This window comes from Emys orbicularis, chromosome 8 (assembly GCF_028017835.1).
Source record: "Emys orbicularis isolate rEmyOrb1 chromosome 8, rEmyOrb1.hap1, whole genome shotgun sequence".
Taxonomy (NCBI): domain Eukaryota; kingdom Metazoa; phylum Chordata; order Testudines; family Emydidae; genus Emys; species Emys orbicularis.
This window is the reverse complement of record NC_088690.1, coordinates 3122059-3143623: the sequence shown is the minus strand read 5'-3', so window position 1 is coordinate 3143623 and position 21565 is coordinate 3122059. Positions and strand designations below refer to the sequence as shown.

General features: G+C 65.6%; 1 protein-coding gene across 1 annotated transcript in view; it reads right to left on the bottom strand.

Moving 5' to 3' along the window:
• The window catches only part of BTBD19 (BTB domain containing 19), a 60126-nt gene that overhangs the window by 5708 nt on the left and 32853 nt on the right, over positions 1 to 21565 (bottom strand). The window contains exon 4 of the mRNA XM_065409268.1: positions 13175 to 13234. Coding sequence (XP_065265340.1) covers positions 13175 to 13234 — 60 coding nt within the window. The remainder of the gene's footprint in view (positions 1 to 13174; positions 13235 to 21565) is intronic.

Genomic DNA, 21565 nt, shown 5'->3' with positions numbered 1-21565 from the left:
GATCACACTGGGCCCGTTTGGCCGTGAAGGCTAAGAGGCTGCGAGGGCAGCGGCTCTGCTGGGTCTAGGCCCCAGCATCACCCCGGCGCCCCGACCCTTGTCCTCACCCCCCATGACACAGTCTCTGGGTGGGGGACGGGAGGGTGAGCCAAGAGGCCTCCAGCTGCCCCAGCACGACCTGTCCAATGCCTGAAACCAGCTCGCTGGCCTGGTGTCCACCCCAGGGCACACGCCTGCACCCAGGGGCCCCCTGCCTTTCCCATCTAGCACCAGGCACCTATGCTGGGCTGGTGCCCACCCCCGGGCATGATTGAGCCGCCCTGCCAGCAGGGAGCCCGCTGCCTACAGCCCGAGGCAGGGTGGGCAGACAGGGGGCAGGACGTTGACCCCATGCTGGGGGTGGGGTGCAGAATCATAGACCCAGAGGGTTTGACGGGACTGCCAGGATCATCCTCTCTCCTCTCAAAAACCGCCAGCGAAGGAGCTTCCAGCCCCTCCCGAGGCCCCTGCTCCATGGGCCGACGGGCCGACGTGGTTAGGACGTTTGTCCTGAGATTTAACCGAAATCTGCTGTGCCGTAGTCTGAGCCCGTCGCCTCTCGTCCTGCCCTCTGGGGCCAGAGAGAACAACTTTCCGCCAGCTTTTTTAGGGCAGCCTGTCAAGTATTTGAAGACCGGCCGCTCTCATGTCCCCCCTTAATTTCCCCTTTTCCAAACTAAACACACCCGGGTCCTTCAGCCTTTGCTCCTAGGGCTGCGTTCCAGCCCTCTGGTCCTCTCTGGCGCTCGCCTCTGGATCCTTTCTCTACAGCAGTGACCAAAACCGGAGCCAGTTCTCCAGCTGAGGCCTAACCAGCGCCGGCCCAGCGGTACTGTCACCTCCCGTGACTTGCAGGCGCTGCCTCGGCTAATGCAACCTACAATTGCATTTGCTTTTTTTGCAACGGCCTCGTGTTGCTGACTCATGCTGAGGTTGCAATTTGCTCCCGCATGGGCTGGAAGGGAGCAACAAACAGGCTGGGGCCAGGCGCATCCTGACGCTGTGTCTCTATGTGTGCGCACACCCAGCCTGGTGTGTACGTACATGTATGTAACTGACCGTGTGTGTGTGTGTGTACCCAGCCACGTGTGCCTGCACGTCGGTGTGTGACTGATCACGTGCCTGTATGTTTGTGTGTGTACCTGAGTCTGTATGTACGTCTGTACCTCACCACGCGTGTGTGGGCACCAACCACATGTGTACCTGACTGTGTGTGCACCTCACTGTGTGCGTGTGTTGTGACACACTGTTACGCCCAGTTGTTTTGAGGACAAACAGTCCCACCCCCGGGCCCACTTTTCCTGTCCCTGCTCCGGGGCTGGGTGACCACAGCCCGGGCGAGTATTTCGGTTGTAACGCCTCCAGGCAACGGCCTCCCCGCCGCAGGGTAAACAGGAAGTGTCTGACTTGCCACAGCAGCGATGTCAGCACGGCTGCGAATGCGCCCGGGGAAGCAGGGCGCCAGGGGCCCAGCGCGGCCGCAAACGCGCCTGGGGGAGCAGAGCGCCAGGGGCCCGGCACGGCCGCGAACGCGCCCGGGGGAGCAGAGCGCCAGGGGCCCGGCACGGCCGCAAACGCGCCGGGGGGAGCAGGGCGCCAGGGGCCCGGCCCGGCCGCAAACGCGCCGGGGGGAGCAGGGCGCCAGGGGCCCGGCACGGCTGCGAACGTGCCCGGGGGAGCAGAGCGCCAGGGGCCCGGCACGGCTGCGAACACGCCCGGGGAAGCAGAGCGCCAGGGGCCCGGCACATCCGCGAACGCGCCGGGGGGAGCAGGGCACCAGGGGCCCGGCACGGCCGCGAACGCGCCTGGGGAAGCAGAGCGCCAGGGGCCCGGCACGGCCGCGAACACCCCCAGGGGGAGCAGAGCGCCAGGGGCCCGGCGTGGCCATGGAGTGGGTCAGCACAGATGGGCCCTGCCACTGATGCAAGGCCCTGGCGCTGGGGCGGCTCGGCGCGCTCAGGGACTCTGCATGGGCCTCCAGCTCCCTCAATCCCAAGCTGGCTTCCCCCACGGGTGCAGAGTCCTCAGTCCAGCCACCCCCTGGCTCCCCTCTGCAGCCATTGGCGTCCCACTCCCCTAGGGCTGGATGGGACCGCGCAGGAGCTGAGCAACCAGCCGGGTGACTGGCGGTGGAGAGACACCCCTCCCCCCGCTACAGCCCCCCAACAATGGCATGGCCCCTAGCCCCCTCCCATGGGGCCCAGCACCCCCTGTCCCTCCCACCTTGGCACTCCCTGACCCCCGGTGCAGCCCTAACCTCACCCCATCCCCAGCTGCCAAACCCTCCCCCCGCTCCCAGGGACGGGCTGCCCCCACCGGCCTCCCAGCGATGCCCGGGGCCCATCAGCAGCCCGCTCTGCAGCCCAGAGGCCCTGATCCCAAAGCCGTGGGCAGAAGCTCAGCAAGAACCGTCGCGCCCGGCAGACCCAACCCGCCTCTGCCCAGCGGACAGGCTGGGGTGCCCGGTTGCCCTGTAACAGAGGGTGGCCGCTGACTGTACGGCTGCTGACGCTCCTACACTGCCAGCCCTGCCCAGGGCAGGGAGGGGGCCCGGGGTTATTTGTGTGCCATGCCATCACAGGTCGCAGCCAAACACGGGGAAATGGGCACCCGTGACATCTGTGGGGGAGGCACTGGAGTGCAGGCTAGTACCGCCAAACCCTGCCTGCCACCCACGGCTGGCGAGGGCAGGCTGGCCTGGCTCTCCCCGGGTGCCCATCACCACAGCATTTGGGTGCCGAGCAGGACAGTCACGACAGCAGGTAAAGGTACCTGGGTCCACACGGCCCTGGAGACCAGGCCCTCCGCGCTCTGGGCAGGGGCACCATCCAGACGGATCCAGCTTCGCTGGGTGAAATCCCTTCCAGCGGCAATGTCCGTCCTCGGAGCCAGCGATGCCCTGAGAGCCAGAAAGCGACTCCCTGGGAGCCGGGCCTGGCTGGGGGCTCAGCCCAGCAGCTGCATTAGCTGCAGGCTCAGAGAGGGTGGCCGTCCTGAGCGCCCCACAGCGAAATGCCCCACAACCGAGTGACAGAGTCTAGGTCAGGGCCCTCGCTGGGGTCACTGACATGGGACCAGACAGCGGGGGAGGGGCACCAGGGGCCCTCATGGACGGGAATGGGTGCTGCACGGGCTCCATCCCCCACCCCCAGCCAGCTGCAGAGGGTGAATGCAGATCTCCCCCGCACTGGGGGCAGGGCCTCCTGGGACGGGTCCGTGCACACATCACAGCCAAAGCTGCCCTGGAAGGGGAGCCACGGGCTCCTTCCCCTGCCAGACGGATTGTTCCACGCGCCGGGGCCCAACCGTCACCTCGCGCACCGGCACTTTCCAGGGCACCTGACACCCATTTCCCCTCCTGCTTCTTTCCGCTGAGCAACGCTTCACGTGGTGCCAGCCGCCCGCGCCAGGGAAATCCTGCTGAGACAGACCTGCCCCGGCCGCATCACAGCAACCACAGAGCCGGGCGCCGGGGGAAAGCTGCCAGCGGAGAGAATGATGAGTGTAAAGCCTCCCGCGAGGGCCTGCTCGGGGAGGGCTCCCATCCGGGTCTGATGGCACCGGGACTCCATTAGCCACGATGAACCCAGCCCTGCTCAGACCCACTGAGGCATGCAGCAAGCCCAGGAGCACAGAAATGCCTCCTCCTCCACTGAGTGGTAGCAGGCGCCCGGGGCCTCGTGGCTTCCCAGTGCAGGAGAAATCTGTGACACGGAGTCAGGGTGTATTCAAAGTGCAATTGGCTTATTTACCCACATGCACCCGGCCTGGACCAGAGCGGGTCACAACCAGCATGTGGGGAAATCCCAGCTCCCAGGGGGCAGCTGCCTCACGCTGCGACTCTAATCAGAGCCCAAGGCAGAGAGTAACGCTGCCGCGGCTGGCACAGCTGCCTCTGCACAGAACCAGGGCCTCACCCCACTGCTTGTCTGCCCAAGACTGAGCACTTGCTCACGCGTTTGGCAGACTATGTAACAGCGCCACCCCCCAGCAACGCCTGCCATGACCATACACACAACGAGAGCCCACGTGGAACGTGCTGGCCTCAGAAACGTCACAAGGCAACGTCCTAAGGACATGGGGCGGCTGTAGTTGAAGAGATCGATCATTGGTCCAGCCAGCCCAGGGGCAGTTCCCCACCCACAAATGCGCCTCGTCCCTAGGCAACGCTCTAGCAGGGGGAGCGTTTCTCTTGGCTCGTTTCATGCCCTGAGCACCAGCAGCTCCTGGCGGGCTGAACTCTGAGCCCTGCTTCAGGCAACAATCCCTTCGATTTTAACTGGCCTGAGAGAGGGGCACCGGCAGAGCTGGGGTGGGGGAGCCAGGCTGCAATAGCCGGGGGCTGTGGGTCGGGAGTGAGGGGCACCGGCAGAGCTGGGATGGGGGGAGCCAGGCTGGAATAGCCGGGGGCTGCGGGTCGGGAGTGAGGGGCACCGGCAGAGCTGGGGTGGGGGGAGCCAGGCTGGGCTAGAAGGGGGCTGCGGGTCGGGAGTGAGGGGCACCGGCAGAGCTGGGGTGGGGGGAGCCAGGCTGGGCTAGAAGGGGGCTGCGGGTCGGGAGTGAGGGGCACCGGCAGAGCTGGGGTGGGGGGAGCCAGGCTGGGCTAGCAGGGGGCTGCGGGTCGGGAGTGAGGGGCACCGGCAGAGCTGGGGTGGGGGGAGCCAGGCTGGGCTAGCAGGGAGCTGCGGGTCGGGAGTGAGGGGCACTGGCAGAGCTGTGGAGACCTGCGAGCTGGGTGTGGTGCGGCTCTGTCCATGGGTCTGCCGCAGCCCCGAGCAATGGATGAATTCACCGCCGAATGTCGGACCAATGGCAAGCCAGGCTCTGTGGCCGGCAAACTATGGGGGCTAAGGGGTGGCCCCTCGAGGCAGGCGGGGGGCTGCACTGGCAGCCTAATGCCATGCTCCGGCTCCCAGCATGACGCATGGGCAGGCAGCAGGCTGACGCAGACCCCCAACGGGGCCGCCCCGGCGGGGGGGAGCAGAGGGGCTCTGCTCCAGCAGGGCCGGGGCAGGACTCGAGGAAAGGGATAAAGGAGCTGGGTAAAGCTGGTTTCCAGGGACCAGCGTGTCCCTAAGGAGCCGTCGGGAGCGCAGAGCCTTCTTCATGGGGGGCACCTCAGCCACTGGCCCTCTGGCCTGCCCCTGGGGCCCGGTGCCCAGGCCAGCGGGGGCCTGTCAACCTGGCTGCTCTGTGAGCCGGCAGGGTCATTTGGTCTGATCTCCAGGCCCAGAGCCGGGCCCCGGCCGGCCTATGGTACTGCCAGGCAGGTCTGCCCAGCCTGGCGTGCTGGGGCACAGAGTCCTGCCTGCCCATGTCTTGTGGCCATGCTGGTCATGTCCAGCCCTCCTCAGTCAGCGGGATGGGGGGGGGAATGACACCCCCGGGCGACAGAGCCCCTTCCAGCGGGGAACCCATGGCTACATCCTCAGGGCCCCCCCAGCCTGCCAGCGTCAGCGAGGGGAGAATCGGGCCCTTTGAGCGACTCCTGACTGCACCGGCGCAGGCCCCGTGGCTGTTGGGAGCAGCATTTCGGTGGAACAGAAACTCCGGCGTCAGCATGTTCTCCGGGGCCTCCTCCTCACCGCCAGCCCTGCTCTGAGCCACTCTCTGAATCAATCAGCAACCGAGAGCAGCTCGCAGTCCGAGGGGGAAAATCTCCCTGCGCCTCGGAAAGCCGCCCCCCTCCCCTCCCCGGCCCTGCCCTTGCAGACCCGGTGCCCTCGCTGACTCTGTTCCGGCAGAGCCAGGGCCCCCCTGCCCTGGGTGCTGTGCAGAGGGACAGACAGCCCCTGCCCCAAAGAGCTCCTCAGACTGGGAGGGGAAACTGAGACACGGGGAGGGGGAATAACGTGCCCAAGTTCCCCCAGCAGGCCAGTGGCAGAGCCAAGAATAGAAGCCAGGTCTCCGGAGGGCCAGCTCAGTGCATCACTGCCTCTCTGTCAGCGCCTGCTCTCAGCCCTCCCCCGCGCTGCAGAGGCAACCTCAGCTCTGCTTGGAGCCGGGAGCAGCCCGGGCGGAGGGGTGCATCCCCCAGGAGGCCAGGGCATCGCCAGCCTGCTCTGGAGACTGGCTGCAAGGAGCAGTCTTGTGCCTCGGTTTCCCCTCCACTCTCCACGCTTGGCTGGCTCCCGTGGCCAGACAGACCAGGGACTGCCCCGCCGAGCAGGGCGGGGAACACCCCACTGCCACCAGAGGGCTTTATGTAGGGCCTGATCCTGACCGGCTCCCACCTGGCGCTCAGTGCCTCACAGGATCGGGCCCGGAGAGCGGCTGGCCTGGCCAGATATGTTGAGGTTTCTTAGGCCAAAGGGTGACCCCGGTGGGTTGCTCCTGGCTCGGCCTGGACACGACCAACCTGCCGCGTGGCCTGCCAGCCCCTCAGTGTCAAACATGGGGGGCTGACGTGCCCCATTTTGGACCTTGGGAACTTTCCACATGACCTGCCTGGGACCCGCAACCCCTCTGTGCTTGGGGCCCAGGGATGAGAGGCTCAGCTCCCTCCCCCGGGGGGCAATGACCCCCCAAAAGCTGGGATCCCCGGCGCTGAGTCCCAGCGCAATACAGATGGCACCCAGCTCCTCCCGTACCCCCTTGCCTCTCCTCCCACACCTGCCAGCCTGCTCCTCTTGTTTGTGCTGCCAGCAGCTGGCTCTGTTCCCTGGCCCTCCCCTGGCCCTTGGCGCCACCTCTCGTGCCCCATCTGACGCTGAGCGTGAGTGGCGCTCGCCTCCCAGGGCGGGCCCAGCGGGGCCCAGCCAGCCAAGGCAGGATTGTTCCCTGCGACCGGCGTCTAACGCTCCAGCCGGTCGAGCCGGCGCCGTCTCAGCCGCAGGCCAACTCCGGAACAACCAGCTCGACTTTTCCCTTCGGGGGCAAGTGAAGCCCTGGGGAGACCTGCCCCGCACGGTGCCCTGGGCTGGGTGACGGGGGGATCCTGGCTGCCTGTGAGGAGAGGCCCGTCTCCGGGGGGCGGGCGGAGACACAGGCTCGCCTCGGGTCCCGGTGGACAGGGCTCGGTGGAAATGAAAGCCACCATCCCCGCTGACATCAGCTGGCAGCGGAGCGGGAGCTCACCCTGCCGCTAGCCAGGCCGGCCCCGGGCTGGGCCACGCCCGCCGCCCGTCAGTCTACGGCTGCCGAGCCGGCACTTTCCCGGCCACGGATGCACGGGCCTCGGCCTGGACGTGGCAGTTCGACCCAGGCCCTGCTGAGCAGCCGGCGGGCATTTCCCTCAGCAGGCCCTTTGGCCCAGGCACCACCAGAGGGGAAGTGACTGTGGGTTTGGTGCTGAGCTGCCTCGGTGCGGCTCTGGCTGCGCTGCCCGGCAGACCCGCGACCAGGTCCTCCCCGGCTCAGCCTCCCGGCAGCACGTTCTGCCCTCTCAGCATCCTCACTATCGCCCCAAGGGATCCCCAAGCCGGAGCCGTGGCACGGTGCAGAGCCCGTCCCCACCTCCAGCCTAGGCACCACGGACATGTGGGCCCAGCTCTGCCGCTAGCAGAGGGGGGGCGGACAGACAAACTCCTTCTGCCGGGGCCGGTGGGCTGCGCCAGCACAGACCCAGCCGTCAGCCAGGAACCTGGAGGAACTGCCAGCCATGCCCTGCCTCACCCGGAGCGGGCCAGGTGCCCGCGTATCTGCCCTGTCCCATTCCCCGTGCCCTGTTCCACTCCTGACTCCACCATCCCTTTCCCCCACCCCCAGGCCGGCTCCCTGGCCCGCCACAGGGTTAGGAGCCCAGCTGAGCAGGCAGCACGGGGGATGTCCCTATGCCCAGGGGAGCTGCTTACCCAGATGGTTACGCCAGCCTGGCTGGGGCTGGGGGAGGGGAGCGCACACTGCTTTAATGTCAGCCTGGGGCAGGAACGTGGGGAGCGTCCCAAGCGCGTCACCAGCGCGCCAGGCGCGAATGTAAACTCCCCCGGCAAAGGTTACCGCGCCGCCCGGGCGCGCTCACCCCATCCCCACCCCCGCCTGCAGACGGGGCCCTTTGCAGCAAAACAGGAAGTGCTGGGGAACGGCGCTGACCTCACTGCGCTATTATTAGCTCCCCGGCTTGCTGAGTGGGGCACACGCAGCTGTTTACACGCGTCTGCCCCACACCGAGGCCTGTAGGGAGCTCCCAGAATTCCCAGGAGGGAGCCCAACAGCCTGCTTGTTCGGGGCGCCCAGACGCTGCGGTGACGGGCGCGTCGGCAGGGACCGGCTCTGTGGAAGGCGGCCTGGGGCAGTGAGGGTCAGGCACAGATGCATGCCCAGCAGGAGGTGCCCTGATATGCCAAGCGGGGGCAGCTGAAGGGCATCCCACAACCCAGCTGTGCCCAGCAGAGCTTTCCAAGAGGGGTGCGGCCGCGGCGGACGATCACCGGCTAAGAACTCCGTCCCTCTCGCCGCAATGGGGTCACAATCCCAGGGAAGTGCCTGGCTCCCAGTCTCTTGCTCAGACCAATGTGGTCGCCCAACCCCAGGGAGGCAGCGCCCCCAAACCATGAGAACGTGCGTGTTCGGGGCTCTTCGCCTTCTGCTTTCGGAGCCTTTCGGGGTCACTTGCGCCTGGTTTTCTGCAGTCACGGGGGCTAGAAACTTGTTTCTTTTGAAATGAAAACTGTGCCTCTGCGGTGATCACAGGACTCCAGGAGCTGGGGCTTCAAGGAAACCACCCTGTGACGGGGTGCGATTCATCACGCTAGCGCCTCCTGCTGGCTGTCCCGGAGATTAGCTCTGCTAGCCAGAGCACCCTCTTCTGGTGATGTCTCGCCACCATCACTTCTCCTCCTGGACCCGTGCGGCATCCTCTCAGGACAAAGCCCCCCAGTTGTGCCCCACCCTGTGCTCTCCCCTTCCACGGGGAGGTGCCGCCATCTGACAGTCCAGCCCCTTCCTCAGTGGTGAGTGGGGGGGGGACCCGGGCCCGTCCACTCATCCGGGTCCCAGCCCAGGGACCCTGTAGATAGCAGCCACACGCTGCATCCCCGCCAACCTCTCAGTCTACTTCCCCGGGCCGCTTCCAGCACCTTCTCCGCCCTTATCTCAGGGCCTCAGCATGCCAGGCTTAGCAGCCAGCCAGGAGCTTGCTCGCTCTCCCCTGATCCCACCCAGCGCTTCTCTGTGCAAGGCAGCCAGTCCTCCCTCCTCGAGCTCCAGGGAGCAACTAAAGCTGCTCTGCCCAGCAGCCCTTCTTATGTAGGCCTGCCCAGCCCTGATTGGCTGCTCCTCCCAGCCCCTCTCCTATTGGCTGCTTTCTACGCAGCCTCCTTAGGGTCCCTTAACCCCTTTATAGGCCAGTGTGTGGCAGATGCCCCATCACACACCCGCTACCCAAAGAGCTGGCACCAGGGGAGCAAAGCTCTTCCTAGGTGCTGATACCCACTAGCATTGGTAGGGCTGGTGAACCCTGGCAGGCAAGAGAGTTGGGGGAGGGGATTTGTAGAAAAAGGCGCTGCCCCTTCCCGCGCTGGGTCTCAGTGCGAGAGGGATTTGGGAACGGGCTGGCGGAGAGAAATGGGGCGAGTTCACTGTCCCTGCTCACTGGGAAACTAGCGGGATTCAAGGTAGGGAGGAGCCGCTTCCTCCCGGGTCTGTCCTCACTTACTGAGCCGTCTGCCTGGCATGCTGCCCCCGTGCCAGGCCGGCATGCTGGGCTGCTGCTGACCTTTCCCCAAGCTCCCCACCATGACACCCGGGCCAACGGAGAGCCCAGTGGGGGGTGATCGACTCGTTCCTTCCAGTGTGCCTGAGCCGCCAGGCCCCCCGCAGGGCCTCCCCACTGGTCCAGACACAGCTCAACCCTTCTGGGGCGTCTCTGGTCTGGCCAGTTCCTTGTTCCGCTCCGGGCACCGCACGGAGGCAGCGCGGGCTGGGGCTCCCGGCACCGCGCCACGCCGCACGCTCGGCTCTTGGGGAAATCTACCTCCAGGTTTGGGTGCTGAGCACTTGAAAATCTGGCCCTGGCTCCTGCTCAGGGTTTGCCACCTCTGTGCCGGTGCCCAGCCAGGTAGTTTAAGAGCCTCGCTCATGGGAGACTCGGCCGAGGCCGGAGTACTCAGCACCGGAGATTATAAACTCTGCGGGCAGGGCCCACCCCTCGCTGCACAAGGGAGCCCGATCCGGAGCAGCTGGGATCCAGTCAGTGCCGTCTGGTTATCGCAGGCGGGGCTGTACATGAGCACTGTCCGTTTGTGCCCTGAGCCAGGCAGGGGCCTCGGGCCAGGGGCTGACTTCACATAGCTGCGGCTATTCATTCCGGCGCGTCCTAGCTTCTGCCAGCGTTCTCCCCGGCGTCTCCCCGTGCGCGGCTGTGAGGTTCACAAACCCCCACCCCAGTACGGCCTCCGAGCCAATTCCCGCAGGCCCTGTCCTGTGCCCGTAGCGAGCAGCTGGGCAGTGGGGCGAGGCAGACAGCGGCTCAAAGAGCCAGGGAGCCCCCAGGGCCTGGGCATCAGCCGAACGCACCATCGCCTGCCGTGCAGAGACCGTCCCCGGGGTTACAAGCGGCCAGGCTAAGCCAGGAGGGGCCCAGATTCTCCTTGGGCCTCAGGCACAACCGGCGAGGAGAACGGGCTGCGGGGCGGGCGCTGGCCTCTCCCGGGGAGAACAGGAGCGTGGAGAGCCACAGGCCGGGCTGGATCCGGGCGCTCAGAAGCAGAAACCCCGTCCCGACGCCGTGTGAGAGCTCAGGCCCAGGGGCCTGACTGCGTAGGAACGGGCCTGGCGGGGAACTTGGTCACCGCCCCAGCAAGCTCCCTCGCGCAGTCCTCGGCCCTGCAGTCTGTGCCCGCCTGGGCAGCACTCAGGGCAGGGCTCCCCGAAGGTGGGAGACGGAGGCGGTGGAGCTGGTCACTTAGGCAGCACGTCTCTCTCTCCCCCTGCCCCGTTGGGCTGCGAGTCCCTCCCCCCTTGCAACCGCCAGCCTGATGGTCTTGTTCAGCCAGGGAGCAAACGGCCTCCGAGGCGCCCAGCTCTGACCCCCTGGCTTCCAGAGACAGGCAGCCTGGGCCATGGCCAGTGAGCTCCCCCCCCCCGTGCCACGCTGACCTACGGGCCAGGAGCTGCAAGCCCCACGCCCCCAGGGCAGGTAACATGGAGTCTGCATGCTGAGCCTGCAGGGCCCGGCTCTGATGCAGGGCAGCTCCTGACTTACCCCGGCTCCGTGAGGGCAGAATCGGACCTAAGCCGCCCCCTGCAGCCCCCAGAGCTCCTGCCCGGGGCAGCCCAGGGCTTGTGCCTGGTGTCACAAGGCCTGGTGCAAAGGCTGTTCGATTCCAGTGAGCTCTGGATCCGGCCCCAAACTCCTGAAACTCTCAGCCCCTCTGTCCACAGCCGGCACATGGACTCGCTGTCACCCCCATGAGGCAGGTCTGAGGGGAAAGGAGGCCACAGCCACATCCGAGAGCCCAGGGCCAGGTGCCGATCCGCTCCCCCGGGCAGCTGCCTCGGTGGCCGGGCCTGCCCCAGGGCTGCTCCACGCAGGGCGGGGTGAAGACAAGCAGGCTCTGGCTGCTCCGTTCTGGCACCGAGGGGCTGGGAGGTGGGCTCTGCCTTCTCCTCCAGCCACGTTTCCATACTGTGCTCGTCCCGCAGCACCCGAGCGCCCAGGCAGCGTGGAACCCGGCCTCGATTTCCCCCGGGGGCCCACAACCACCACGCAGGCGACGTATCCAGAACACTGGCTCTGTGGGGCTGAGACGTGGTCGCCAACTGGCCTGCAAAGCACCTGGCACGCGGGGGGCTCCTCAAGTCGTCCCGGGATCCCTGCTGCCCACCGTGCCCATGTCCCACCCAGCGTGATGGCTCTAGCCCCATCCCCCAGCCAGCGCTCGGGATCGCGCCAGGCAGCTGCGAGGACAAACCAGGGCAAAGGAGACAAAGTCAGCACGGGCCTTTTGTCAGATCAAAGGGGCCCGGCTCCCGGAGCCGGCGGGGAGGGGACCAGGAGCCGGCTGCACAGAACAATTTATTAATTTATTAATTTAATTTATTAATTTAATTTATAAATTTATTTATTTAATTTATTTTAATTTAATTTAAAATTTATTTATTTAATTTAACAATGCCCCACTCGGTACCGCATGGCGCAGCCCGGCTGATACCAGCCCACCCCCCGACTCCTCCGCCAGGCCCACGACCTGACTGCTAGGCCACGCTCCCTCCCGGGGGCTGCCATGGGAACCAACCAGCCAGGGCTTAAAACCTCGCAGCGGGGGGACAGATACGGACGACCCCCTCCACCAAAACCCTGGCTCGGCAGACAAAGGGCCGGCTGGTGCAGGGGCCGCGGGGCCCATCCGCACGCTGCAGCTGCCTGGCTGGGCTCCTTTGTGTCGGCAGGGCCCAGTTCACTTCCTTAGCGGCAGGTGTCCGGGCACAAAGAGCCCCCGCACAACAGGCCCCCAGGGGGGCTGAATGGGGCCTTGGCTCCCCTCCCGGGCAGCGCAGGGTGGATCGAAGCCGGGGCTTGGAGAGGGGCTGCTGCACTCCACCCTCCCGCTCCTCTGGCAGGCCGCACGCTGGGGGCCCAGCTGGGCCGAGCTGCGAGCACCCCCCTCCCAGGACCTGGGGCCCGGGCTCTCTTGGAGGGGGACTCAGGGAGCAGCCCAGGGCGACAGCCCCCCCCCCCCCCCCAGGGCGGGGGATCTGCGCTGGGCGCGTTCCCTGCTCCCGAACGCTCGGGCAGGGGGGATGAAGCCGGAGGCGATTCTCATAAGGGATCCCGCCGGCATCTGCAGGCGCTGGCGCAGGCCCTCGTCCCTGTTGCGGGGGCCTTGGCTGATCTCCGGGACACCTCAGAGGGTCCCAAGGACCCCCCCGCCCGGCTGCCCCAGTCTTCCTCTCACTCACCTTAGACATCAACCTGCTGCCTGGGGCCAGATCCTGCTGGGGGACCCTCCAGGGGAGAGGCCAACCTGCTCCTCGCCATCAACGCCCCGCCCCAGGCCACGTGCCCTGTCTGTCGAGGGGTTTGCCCAGGCACAGGGCCGAGCTGTTTGGGGCCGCACGGCGCGTGGGCAGAGAGCCCCCACGTGTCCGGGGCTGCGTGTGAGAGCAGCGGAGGAGGAGGAATCACAGTCACGGGTTCCCCACCCCAGCCAGCTCCTGGGAACAGAGCCAGCCGAAGGGGAGGGAGGGGACTCACCTGCAACGCCTCGCAGACCAGCTCCACGCTCAGCGCACCCGTGAGGAACTCGACGCACAGCTGCAGGAGACACAAAGAGACAGACAGACTGTGGGGGCGGTGAGAAGCCACCGTCACTCCCCCTCCCACACCGAGCGCCGCCAGGAGATCCCCACCACGGCTCTGACTCAGCACCGTGGGGAGGCTGGCAGAAGGGGGAGCCCCCAGTCCCTCGCCGGGGCCCCTCTGCCAGGTGGATCCAGGGGAGTGTCACGGCGTAGGCCTGGCTTGACGTGGGGGACTGAGCCCGGGGGAGGCTGCATTTCGTGGAAGACGGGGCAGGGTGGTGAATACGACCTGGGAACGGTTGTGCCCACTGAGGCAGGTAAAGGGGTGAGTGAACTAAGCACTAGCCTGGATCTCGGGAACCATCACCGAGAGCCAGAGGGCAGTGGACAGGGAAAGAGGCGGCTGAAAGGAGCCGGCGCGTGGGCTGCCCAGGGACGGTGATCAAGCCAATCGCCCAATGTGGGATGCACTGCAGAGCAGATGCAATGCGATGGGCCAATGTCAATACAGGGACCGAGTTTCGGTGTCACTTTGAATCTGGGACGTGCCCGGATCAGCTCAGCCTGGAGCCGAACCCCGTCCTGGGGAAGGCGAGAGCAGAGAGGGCTCCGAGGAAATCGCAGCATGCCAGCTGACCCTCAGTTTCCAGCCACCCCTGCCGTGTCCCCAGGTCCCCGCTGGAGGAGAAGCCCCCCCCCCCGCCTTGCTCACTGTTGTTAATACCCTCTCCACCCCGGCTGGCTGGTTTTGGGGGGTTAGTTATTTCTCTCAGGCTCGGGGCGTGTCCTGTGCCGCTGGGGTTAAGGAGCCACGTGAGCCCTCGGGCCTGTTTTTCGGGGTGTTTAAGGTATTTGAGTCCAATGGGAGTTAGGCACTCGGAGGCTCTGGGCCTTGGCCCTCGGACCTGGGGGGTTTTGGCTCCGCGTCGGCACTGCACACCGGTTAGCCCTGCGGGGGGCGGGCTGCTCCAAGGCCGGTGCAGACCCTGGCAGGGCCAGCCAGCAGGTGCCAGCGACCAGACCTGGCACAGCTGCGCTAACACCGCTCCCCACTTCCACACAAACCGTTCGATCCCCAGCCCCAGTGGCACCGGGCCCTGCCTGTGGTTGTGCTGCTGCTTTTGGGCCTCACACCGGGGCCCCAGGGCAGAGACCCAGCGGTATAAACTACGCCCGGGAACCAGCCAGCAGTGCTGAGGGGACCCGGAGCCGCCAGCCAGCGCAGCCTCCAGGCAAGGCTCTCAAAGCACCTTACAAACACCGGCCACTTACTTTAACCACTAGGCCTTGCCGCTGCTCCCAGATGCAGCCACGAGCCCCGTGCACTGGGCTGGTTGGTTCACAGAGGGAGGCCAGGCAGCACCGGCAGGGATGTGGCACTGTGGCTGGGGGAAATGAGGGGGTTTCAAAGCTCTCCCACCCCAAGATGTACTAAAGGGGGGTGGGACAGGAGGCTCCTGCTGCGCCGTTCCAGTGGGATGACCTGGTGCGGTTCCTGACCTCTACCCCTCGCAAAATAAATGGAGAGGGGCGGTGACTGAAGAGGAACAGCTTGGCCGACCCCGGTGTGACAGAGTGGAACTTTTCATAATATTTTGTATGACTTGTGTGTGTGCCTCAGTTTCCCCGATGTGCTGCCTGGGTAACTAGGTGGGGGGGGGGTTGTTTCCTTTGCAGAAAGAACCCCGAGAGCCAGGTGGGGGTGACGCCTAGCTGGCTTGGGCCTGGCCCAGATAATGGCCCGGCCATTGGGGACCTATCAAGTGACGCCCCTGGCACTCTGCAGGACGCCAGCCAGTTCTGGGTCCTCTCCCAGAATGTCCAGGACGCCCCCGTGCTGCCAGCTGGGAAATCCCTCGGGCCCCGGGAACATCGCCCCACAGCATTGCTGCTCGTGGGACACATGCAAACCAAGACGGGGAGTGCCCCGAACTTGGGCCAAGGTCGTAGGTGGCCAGGCCAGAAGGGACGTCTAGGCTCAGCCCCCTGCCTCCAGCCCCAGAACCTGGGGTGGGACCGACGCACGGGCAGGAGGCAGTGCTTCCTCGGGGCTGGGCCCAGCCTGTGGAACTACAGACCAGGCCAAACCTCCCCCTGGTGCCGGCGCAGGGCTCCGACCGGCCTACACCCAGAGCGCTTACAAACCCCAGCCCTACCAAAACAATCCACCCCACTGCGCGCCCACTTCTCCCCCTGGGGACAGCTCGAGCCCCCGGGCAGCCACACCCTCAGCGCACGCCCGGAAGGTGCCCGGGGAGCAGTGTGAGCTGAGAACGACACGGCCCAGAACAGGACGAGGCTGCTCCTGCCTGCGGGCGCCTGGCTCCAGAGCTCCCGGGCTCACCCCCCACGGGCAGCTCCTGCGGGGGCATCGGCCCATTCACCCAAGCGATTGCCCCAGCCCTTTGTGCCACGGCTCTGCCCTGGCTGTGCCACTGTCCAAACGCTGGTCAACACCGGTCTATGGTCCCGGGTGGCTAAAGGCCACGGACTGAACCGCCACTCGCTGGAACCCTGGGCACCCCGGCAGGGTCGGGGGGGGGGGGGGGGCGGCTTAGGAACACAGGCCAGGGCATGTTTGGAGCTTTGTAGCCAGTGGCCCTGATTCCCACTCCTGGCTGGGAGTCACAGCCACCCTCCTTGCCTGCTTCCTTGTGCACCATCGCACTGCCCACTCCATGTGCCGCCCACTCTGCCTGGCACCCTGACTCGGGCACAGGGCACCGACCTGCCAGGATGGGCGTGTCTGGCTCCCTTCCTCGTGGGAGGGCAAAGGAGCCCCATGGAGACGCATCCGGCCTCCCTCCGACCCCTCGCCGCGCCGGAAGCGGTTCACAGTCAGGCCTAGCGCGGGTCCCCGCTGTGCTGTGAATCTGCTGGGGGCCGAGGCCCCCAGCCGCGGATTCCTGGGGGGATCATTAGCAGAGCCATTAAATACATCGCGACAGCCACTCAGCCCCAGAGCCCCTCCCCAGCCCAGCAGCCAGGAGCAAACCCTCCGCGGTCTCGACCCCTGCGAGAGGGGAGCGCGCCCAAGGTGCCAATCCCCATCTCTGAGCCCGGGCCCGGGGAAAGACAGGGGCCAGCCAAGGGGGGATCCCCGCCCCAGATGTTTAGTGCCCAGCAGGCTGGGGGCGATGGGTCTGGTGGCATTACTGGGCTTGTCTCCTGCCTTGTAGCCCGTCAGCGCCGGCCGTTCCTGAGTCACCCAGGGCACAGGACGCCAGAGACGAGGTCCCGGGAACGGGAGTCCCGGCGTCACCGTGGAAATTCACCTCCAACCGATCTCGGACTCCGGAGCAGCCGGGGAAGAGGTTCCTCACGGCAGGCCGATTTCCCAGCCCCAGGCGCTCAGCAGCCCCGCAGGACGGGGGTTGCATTACCACGGTGCTAGAAAGAAATCAAAGCCCCGCTATTCTGGCCCGGCAGCCCCGGGGGCCTCGGGCTCTTTCCTCTCCCCCGGAGGCCAGAGGATGGGCTGACTCCTCAGCCAGGCAGAAAGCAGGCGATCACGTACTGCCGGTGAGCAAGGCCCCGCTGGGCAGCACCCTCTCCGAGCGCCCAGTCCGTCCCCAAGCTGCCGTCACCTAGAGACAGTTACCCAGCGTCACAGCTCGCATTGGTCCCACCGGGGCTCGGCCGACCTGGGCAGGAGGCCCGGCCGGGATGGGAGAAGGAGCTCCTAGGAGAAGGGAGCTGGGCTGGGGTTGGCGTTTCTCCCCAACGGCCCCTCTTCCCTTGGGAGAGGCGCCAGCCCCGGTGGTCGCTGGGTTCCCATCACTGGTGCTTTGCCGACGAGGGAAGAGGTTGGAGGATGGGTCCGGAGGCCTCAGCTCCAGGCCCAGCTCTGCCGCCGGCTGGCGGTGACCGGCCCCCAGGCTGTGATTCAGTCCCAGGCTCTGAGGCTCCCCGGAGAGGCTCCGGGTTCCTGCGCGGGGAGGCGCGGGAGAGCAAGGCCGTGGCCCACGAGGGCAAGGGGAGGAAGCTGGCGCCTTTGCCTGAGGGGTCATGGGAAGGTGGAAGCCACAAAGCCAGGACTCCGCGCCAGGAGGTTACATGGCGCAGCAGAGGGGGAGCAGGCCGGGCACCCGCTTGCTCCAGGAGCCCCAGGATTGCTCAGAGGGGACGGGGCACACCCTCTATGGCCTGACCACCCCCTCTTCCCCCGGTTTCACCCAGCGTCTGTGAGCAGAGGAAGGAAAAGCCGCACCCTTCCCAGGAGCCCTTGGCGGCTACGCCTCGCTCAGCACTGTGGCCATCCTGCTCGGCCCCACTCCCAACCGGGCGTGTCCAGCCAGCGCGGCCCCGGAAAGCAAACCACAAGCAAAGGAAATTGCAGCAGAGGGCGATGCTGGCACTAGAAGCCAGGGCTTAGGGAAGCTGGCGACTTCCTGCTGCAGCCACGCGTGGCCCCTCTAGCCCGCTGGTGAGGCGCGCCAGGAGGCACCGAGCTGAGTCCACCACGTGGCACGTGGGTGAGATGCCTCTCCCACCCCATCAGAGCCCGCCCAGCCCAACCCTGCTCTGCCACGGCCCCACCCGCCCCACCATGGCTCCACTGGCCCAGCCACGCTCTCCTCAGCCACAACCTGCTCTGCCACAGCCCCGCCCGCCCCATCACGGCCCCGCCCACCCCGCCATGTGCCCCATGGCCCCACCCGCCCCGCCATGTGCCCCTCAGTCCTGCCGGCTCCACCACGGCCCCGCACCACCTGCCCAGTCCTGCTTCCCTCAGCCCCGCCTACTCCTCCACGGTCCTGCCCACCCATGCTCCCCTCGGCCATACCTGCCCCGCCACGGTCCCACGCACCCCACCCAGTCCCCTGCACTCAAGGCAGGACTAAGGATTATCTAGACCATCCCTGACAGAGGTTTGTCCAACCTGCTCTTAAACATCCCCAGTGACGGAGATTCCACCACCTTCCTAGGCCATTTATTCCAGTGCTTCACCACCCTGACAGGAAGTTTTTCCTAATGTCCAACCTAAACCGCCCTGGCTACGATTTAAGCCCATTGCCTCTTGTCCTAGCCTCAGAGGTTAAGGAGAACAATTTTTCTCCCTCCTCCTTGTAACAACCTTCTATGTACTTGAAAACTGTTATGTCCCCTCTCAGTCGTCTCTTCTCCAGACTAAACAAACCCAGTGTTTCCAATCTTCCCTCATAGCTCATGGTTTCTAGACCGTTAATCGTTTTTGTTGCGCTTCACTCTGGACTTTCTCCAGTTTGTCCCCATCTTTCCTGAAATGTGGCGCCCAGAACTGGACACAATACTCCAGTTGAGGCCTAACCAGCGCAGAGTAGAGCGGAAGAATTACTACTTGTGTCTGGCTTACAACACTCCAGCTAATACAGCCCAGAACGATGTTCGCTTTTTTTGCAACAGTGTCACACTGTTGACTCATACTTAGCTTGTGGTCAGCTATGACCCCCAACTCCCTTTCCGCAGTACTGTACACTCCTTCCTAAGCAGGCAGTTCCCATTTTGTATGTGTGCAACTGATTGTTCCTTCCTAAGTGGAGTACTTTGCGTTTGTCCTTATTGAGCAATGGGGTGTTGTCAGCCCCAGACACTGGGCCAAAGGCAGCCTGCGGAAAGGAGGGGGCTGGAGCAGCGGGGCCCCACGCCTGTGGCGTATACAGGGCCAAGGGTTAAGTGTATCTGTGCAGCCGCTGCCCCACTCACCCCCAGCCTGCGCCCCGGAGCGGGGCTCTGCAGTGCCCGGGGCAGGGCCCCCATCCAGCAGAGTTGGGGCACTGGGGAGGTGCAGGGCTGGTCTGGCTGGATCAGCAGCGTCTGTGCCAGACGCTGTGTGGGAAAAGCCGGCTATGGCCTTGGGGCCGTTGCATCAGGAGCTGGGCCCGCCAGCACTGGGAAGGGAGCCTAAACTTCGCATCTGTGTCCCAGCCAAGCCAGGCTGCCCGGCTGGGGATTTCCCACTGCTTCCTGCTTACCCCTCCACCTGCATCCCAGGGGGCAACGCCCCCTCCCCCCGCCTGCTGCAGCGTTAGGAAAGGAGGCAGCCGGCTGGCCCGTGGAGGTCTCTGGTCTAATCACAGGGGCTGGGGCTCGTTAGCCACCCCGGATCATTATGCCCACAGGTGATGAGAAAATAGCACAGAAACGCTTTCTCTTCTGGGTCCCTTCCTGACGCACACGCCCTGGCCCGCAGCCCCCAGCAGCTGTTGCAGAGGCTGATGTTTTGGGTTTCCGACTCAGGCCTATCCCAGCCACATCCGCCCGGCCAGCCACAGAAGAGATATCCCTTCCCCTCTGGCAGGAAAAGAGCTGGATTGATGAGCCACCGAGGGAACTGGCCTCCAGCTTCCTGGCTCGGGGGCTGGGACCCACTCCTGGCCGATGGCCCTTACGTGCAATGAGCTGGGCGGAGCTCAGACCAGTCCCACCAGGCAGATGCCCGCATCACCAGCGGGCAGTGGCTGGCCCCCTCACCTCTCCGGCTCAGACACAGGGTTGCTCGCATGGCTCAAGAGAGGCTGTGGGGCTACCGAGCTGGCTCCTTTTCCCAGCACAGAGAGTTAAGGGGAAATCTCTGTGGGACGCAGGAGTCCCCCCCGCCCCAGGACATTGCCACATTCGCCCTTGTGTCCGCCGTGCCGTGTGGGGGTGGGGCACAGCGCTGGCGGCAGCCACTTCCCGGCCGCTGGGGGCTTCAAGGCTGCACAAAGCATGCTGAGAGCACCCGAGGCCCCCGCCGGAGCTCACCCAGGGCGCGATGCCTGTTCCCGCCCCGTGAGTGCCGGTACAGCCCCAATGGGTGGATGGCGCCCTGCCCTGTCAGCATTTGGCGAGGTGCCCAGCTCCTGTGCGTGGGCCTGGGAGCTCGCAGGCGAGGCTGTTGGCTGTGCAGGAGCGCTGCTGCAAGCCGGGCTGACACCACACCTTCAGGTAGCTGTCAGTGTGGCAAGGATGTGGAAAGCAAGAGCGCGCCGGCTGCCAGAGGACAGGCTGGAAGGTCACTTCTGCTGTTGCATCAACTCCAGGGCCACCCACAGCTTCCTGGTTCTCACCCAGCTGCATGGCAGAGTTACAGACAACTTCACAGTGACAGTGACTCAGAGCCAGCTCCCAAAGCAGCAGCCCCTGCCTCTGGAGCAAAGGGAGACTCCCAATTAGCGGAGAGCAGTATAGGGCCTATGACACAGGTTAGGTCTACACTACCCGCCTGAATCGGCGGGTAGAAATCGACCTCTCGGGGATCGATTTATCGCGTCCCATCGGGACGCGACCATCGATTCCCGAATCGACGCTCTTACTCCACCAGCGAAGGTGGGAGTAAGAGCCGTCGACGGGAAGCCGCAGAGGTCGATTTTGCCACCGTCCCTACAGCGGGGTAAGTCGGCTGCGATACGTCGAATTCAGCTACGCTATTCGCGTAGCTGAATTTGCGTATCTTAAATCGACCCCCCCCCCCCCCGTAGTGAAGACGTAGCCACAGAGTAGAGCAGGTCTGATTCCAGCCTGTAGGGGGCGGTAGTGCATAGACACACAGCCCAGTTCTTTCCAGTGCTGGCAAACTTTCCCCTCCCCCCAGGAGGTGAGGGGCCTTAGCCAGGTGAGGGGCCTTAGCCTTAGCCTTAGCCAGGCCTCTCGTCAAACTCAGCACCCCGTGCTCCCACCTTTCTGCCAGGCCCATCTGCCAAGCTGGGGCACTCAGCAGGGAATTCACTGGCATCTTCCTAGCTGGTGTCGGGCACCTGCGGGGCAGGGCTGGCTGCGGGCACCCTGATCCATGGCTCCGCAGGGTCACCCGGTGACCACCCCACCGGGAATGAAACCCCAGAGCACAGAGAAAGGTGCCAGGGACAGAGAGAACTGGACTGGGCAGCGCTGCGGAGAACATCCCGTCTGCTCCGGTGACGGGCACGGACCGATTGCTGTTATAAGCAGAGCCCACGCCCAGCCGCAGGCAGCACATGGACAGGGCCTTCCAGCAGCACCCTCTGCCCGCTGCGCCAGGACACAGCTCAGCCGGTGCCCCTCACTCCCGACCTGCAGCCCCCTGCTACCCCAGCCCTGGACACCCCCCCCCGTGCCCCTCACTCCCGACCTGCAGCCCCTGCTACCCCAGCCCTGGACTCCCCCCGTGCCCCTCACTCCCGACCTGCAGCCCCTGCTACCCCAGCCCTGGACCTCCCACCCCCGTGCCCCTCACTCCCGACCTGCAGCCCCTGCTACCCCAGCACCTCCCACCCCCGTGCCCCTCACTCCCGACCTGCAGCCCCTGCTACCCCAACCCTGGGCTCACCCCCCCATGCCCCTCACTCCCGACCCACAGCCCCTGCTACCCCAGCCCTGGACTCCCCCCGTGCCCCTCAATCCC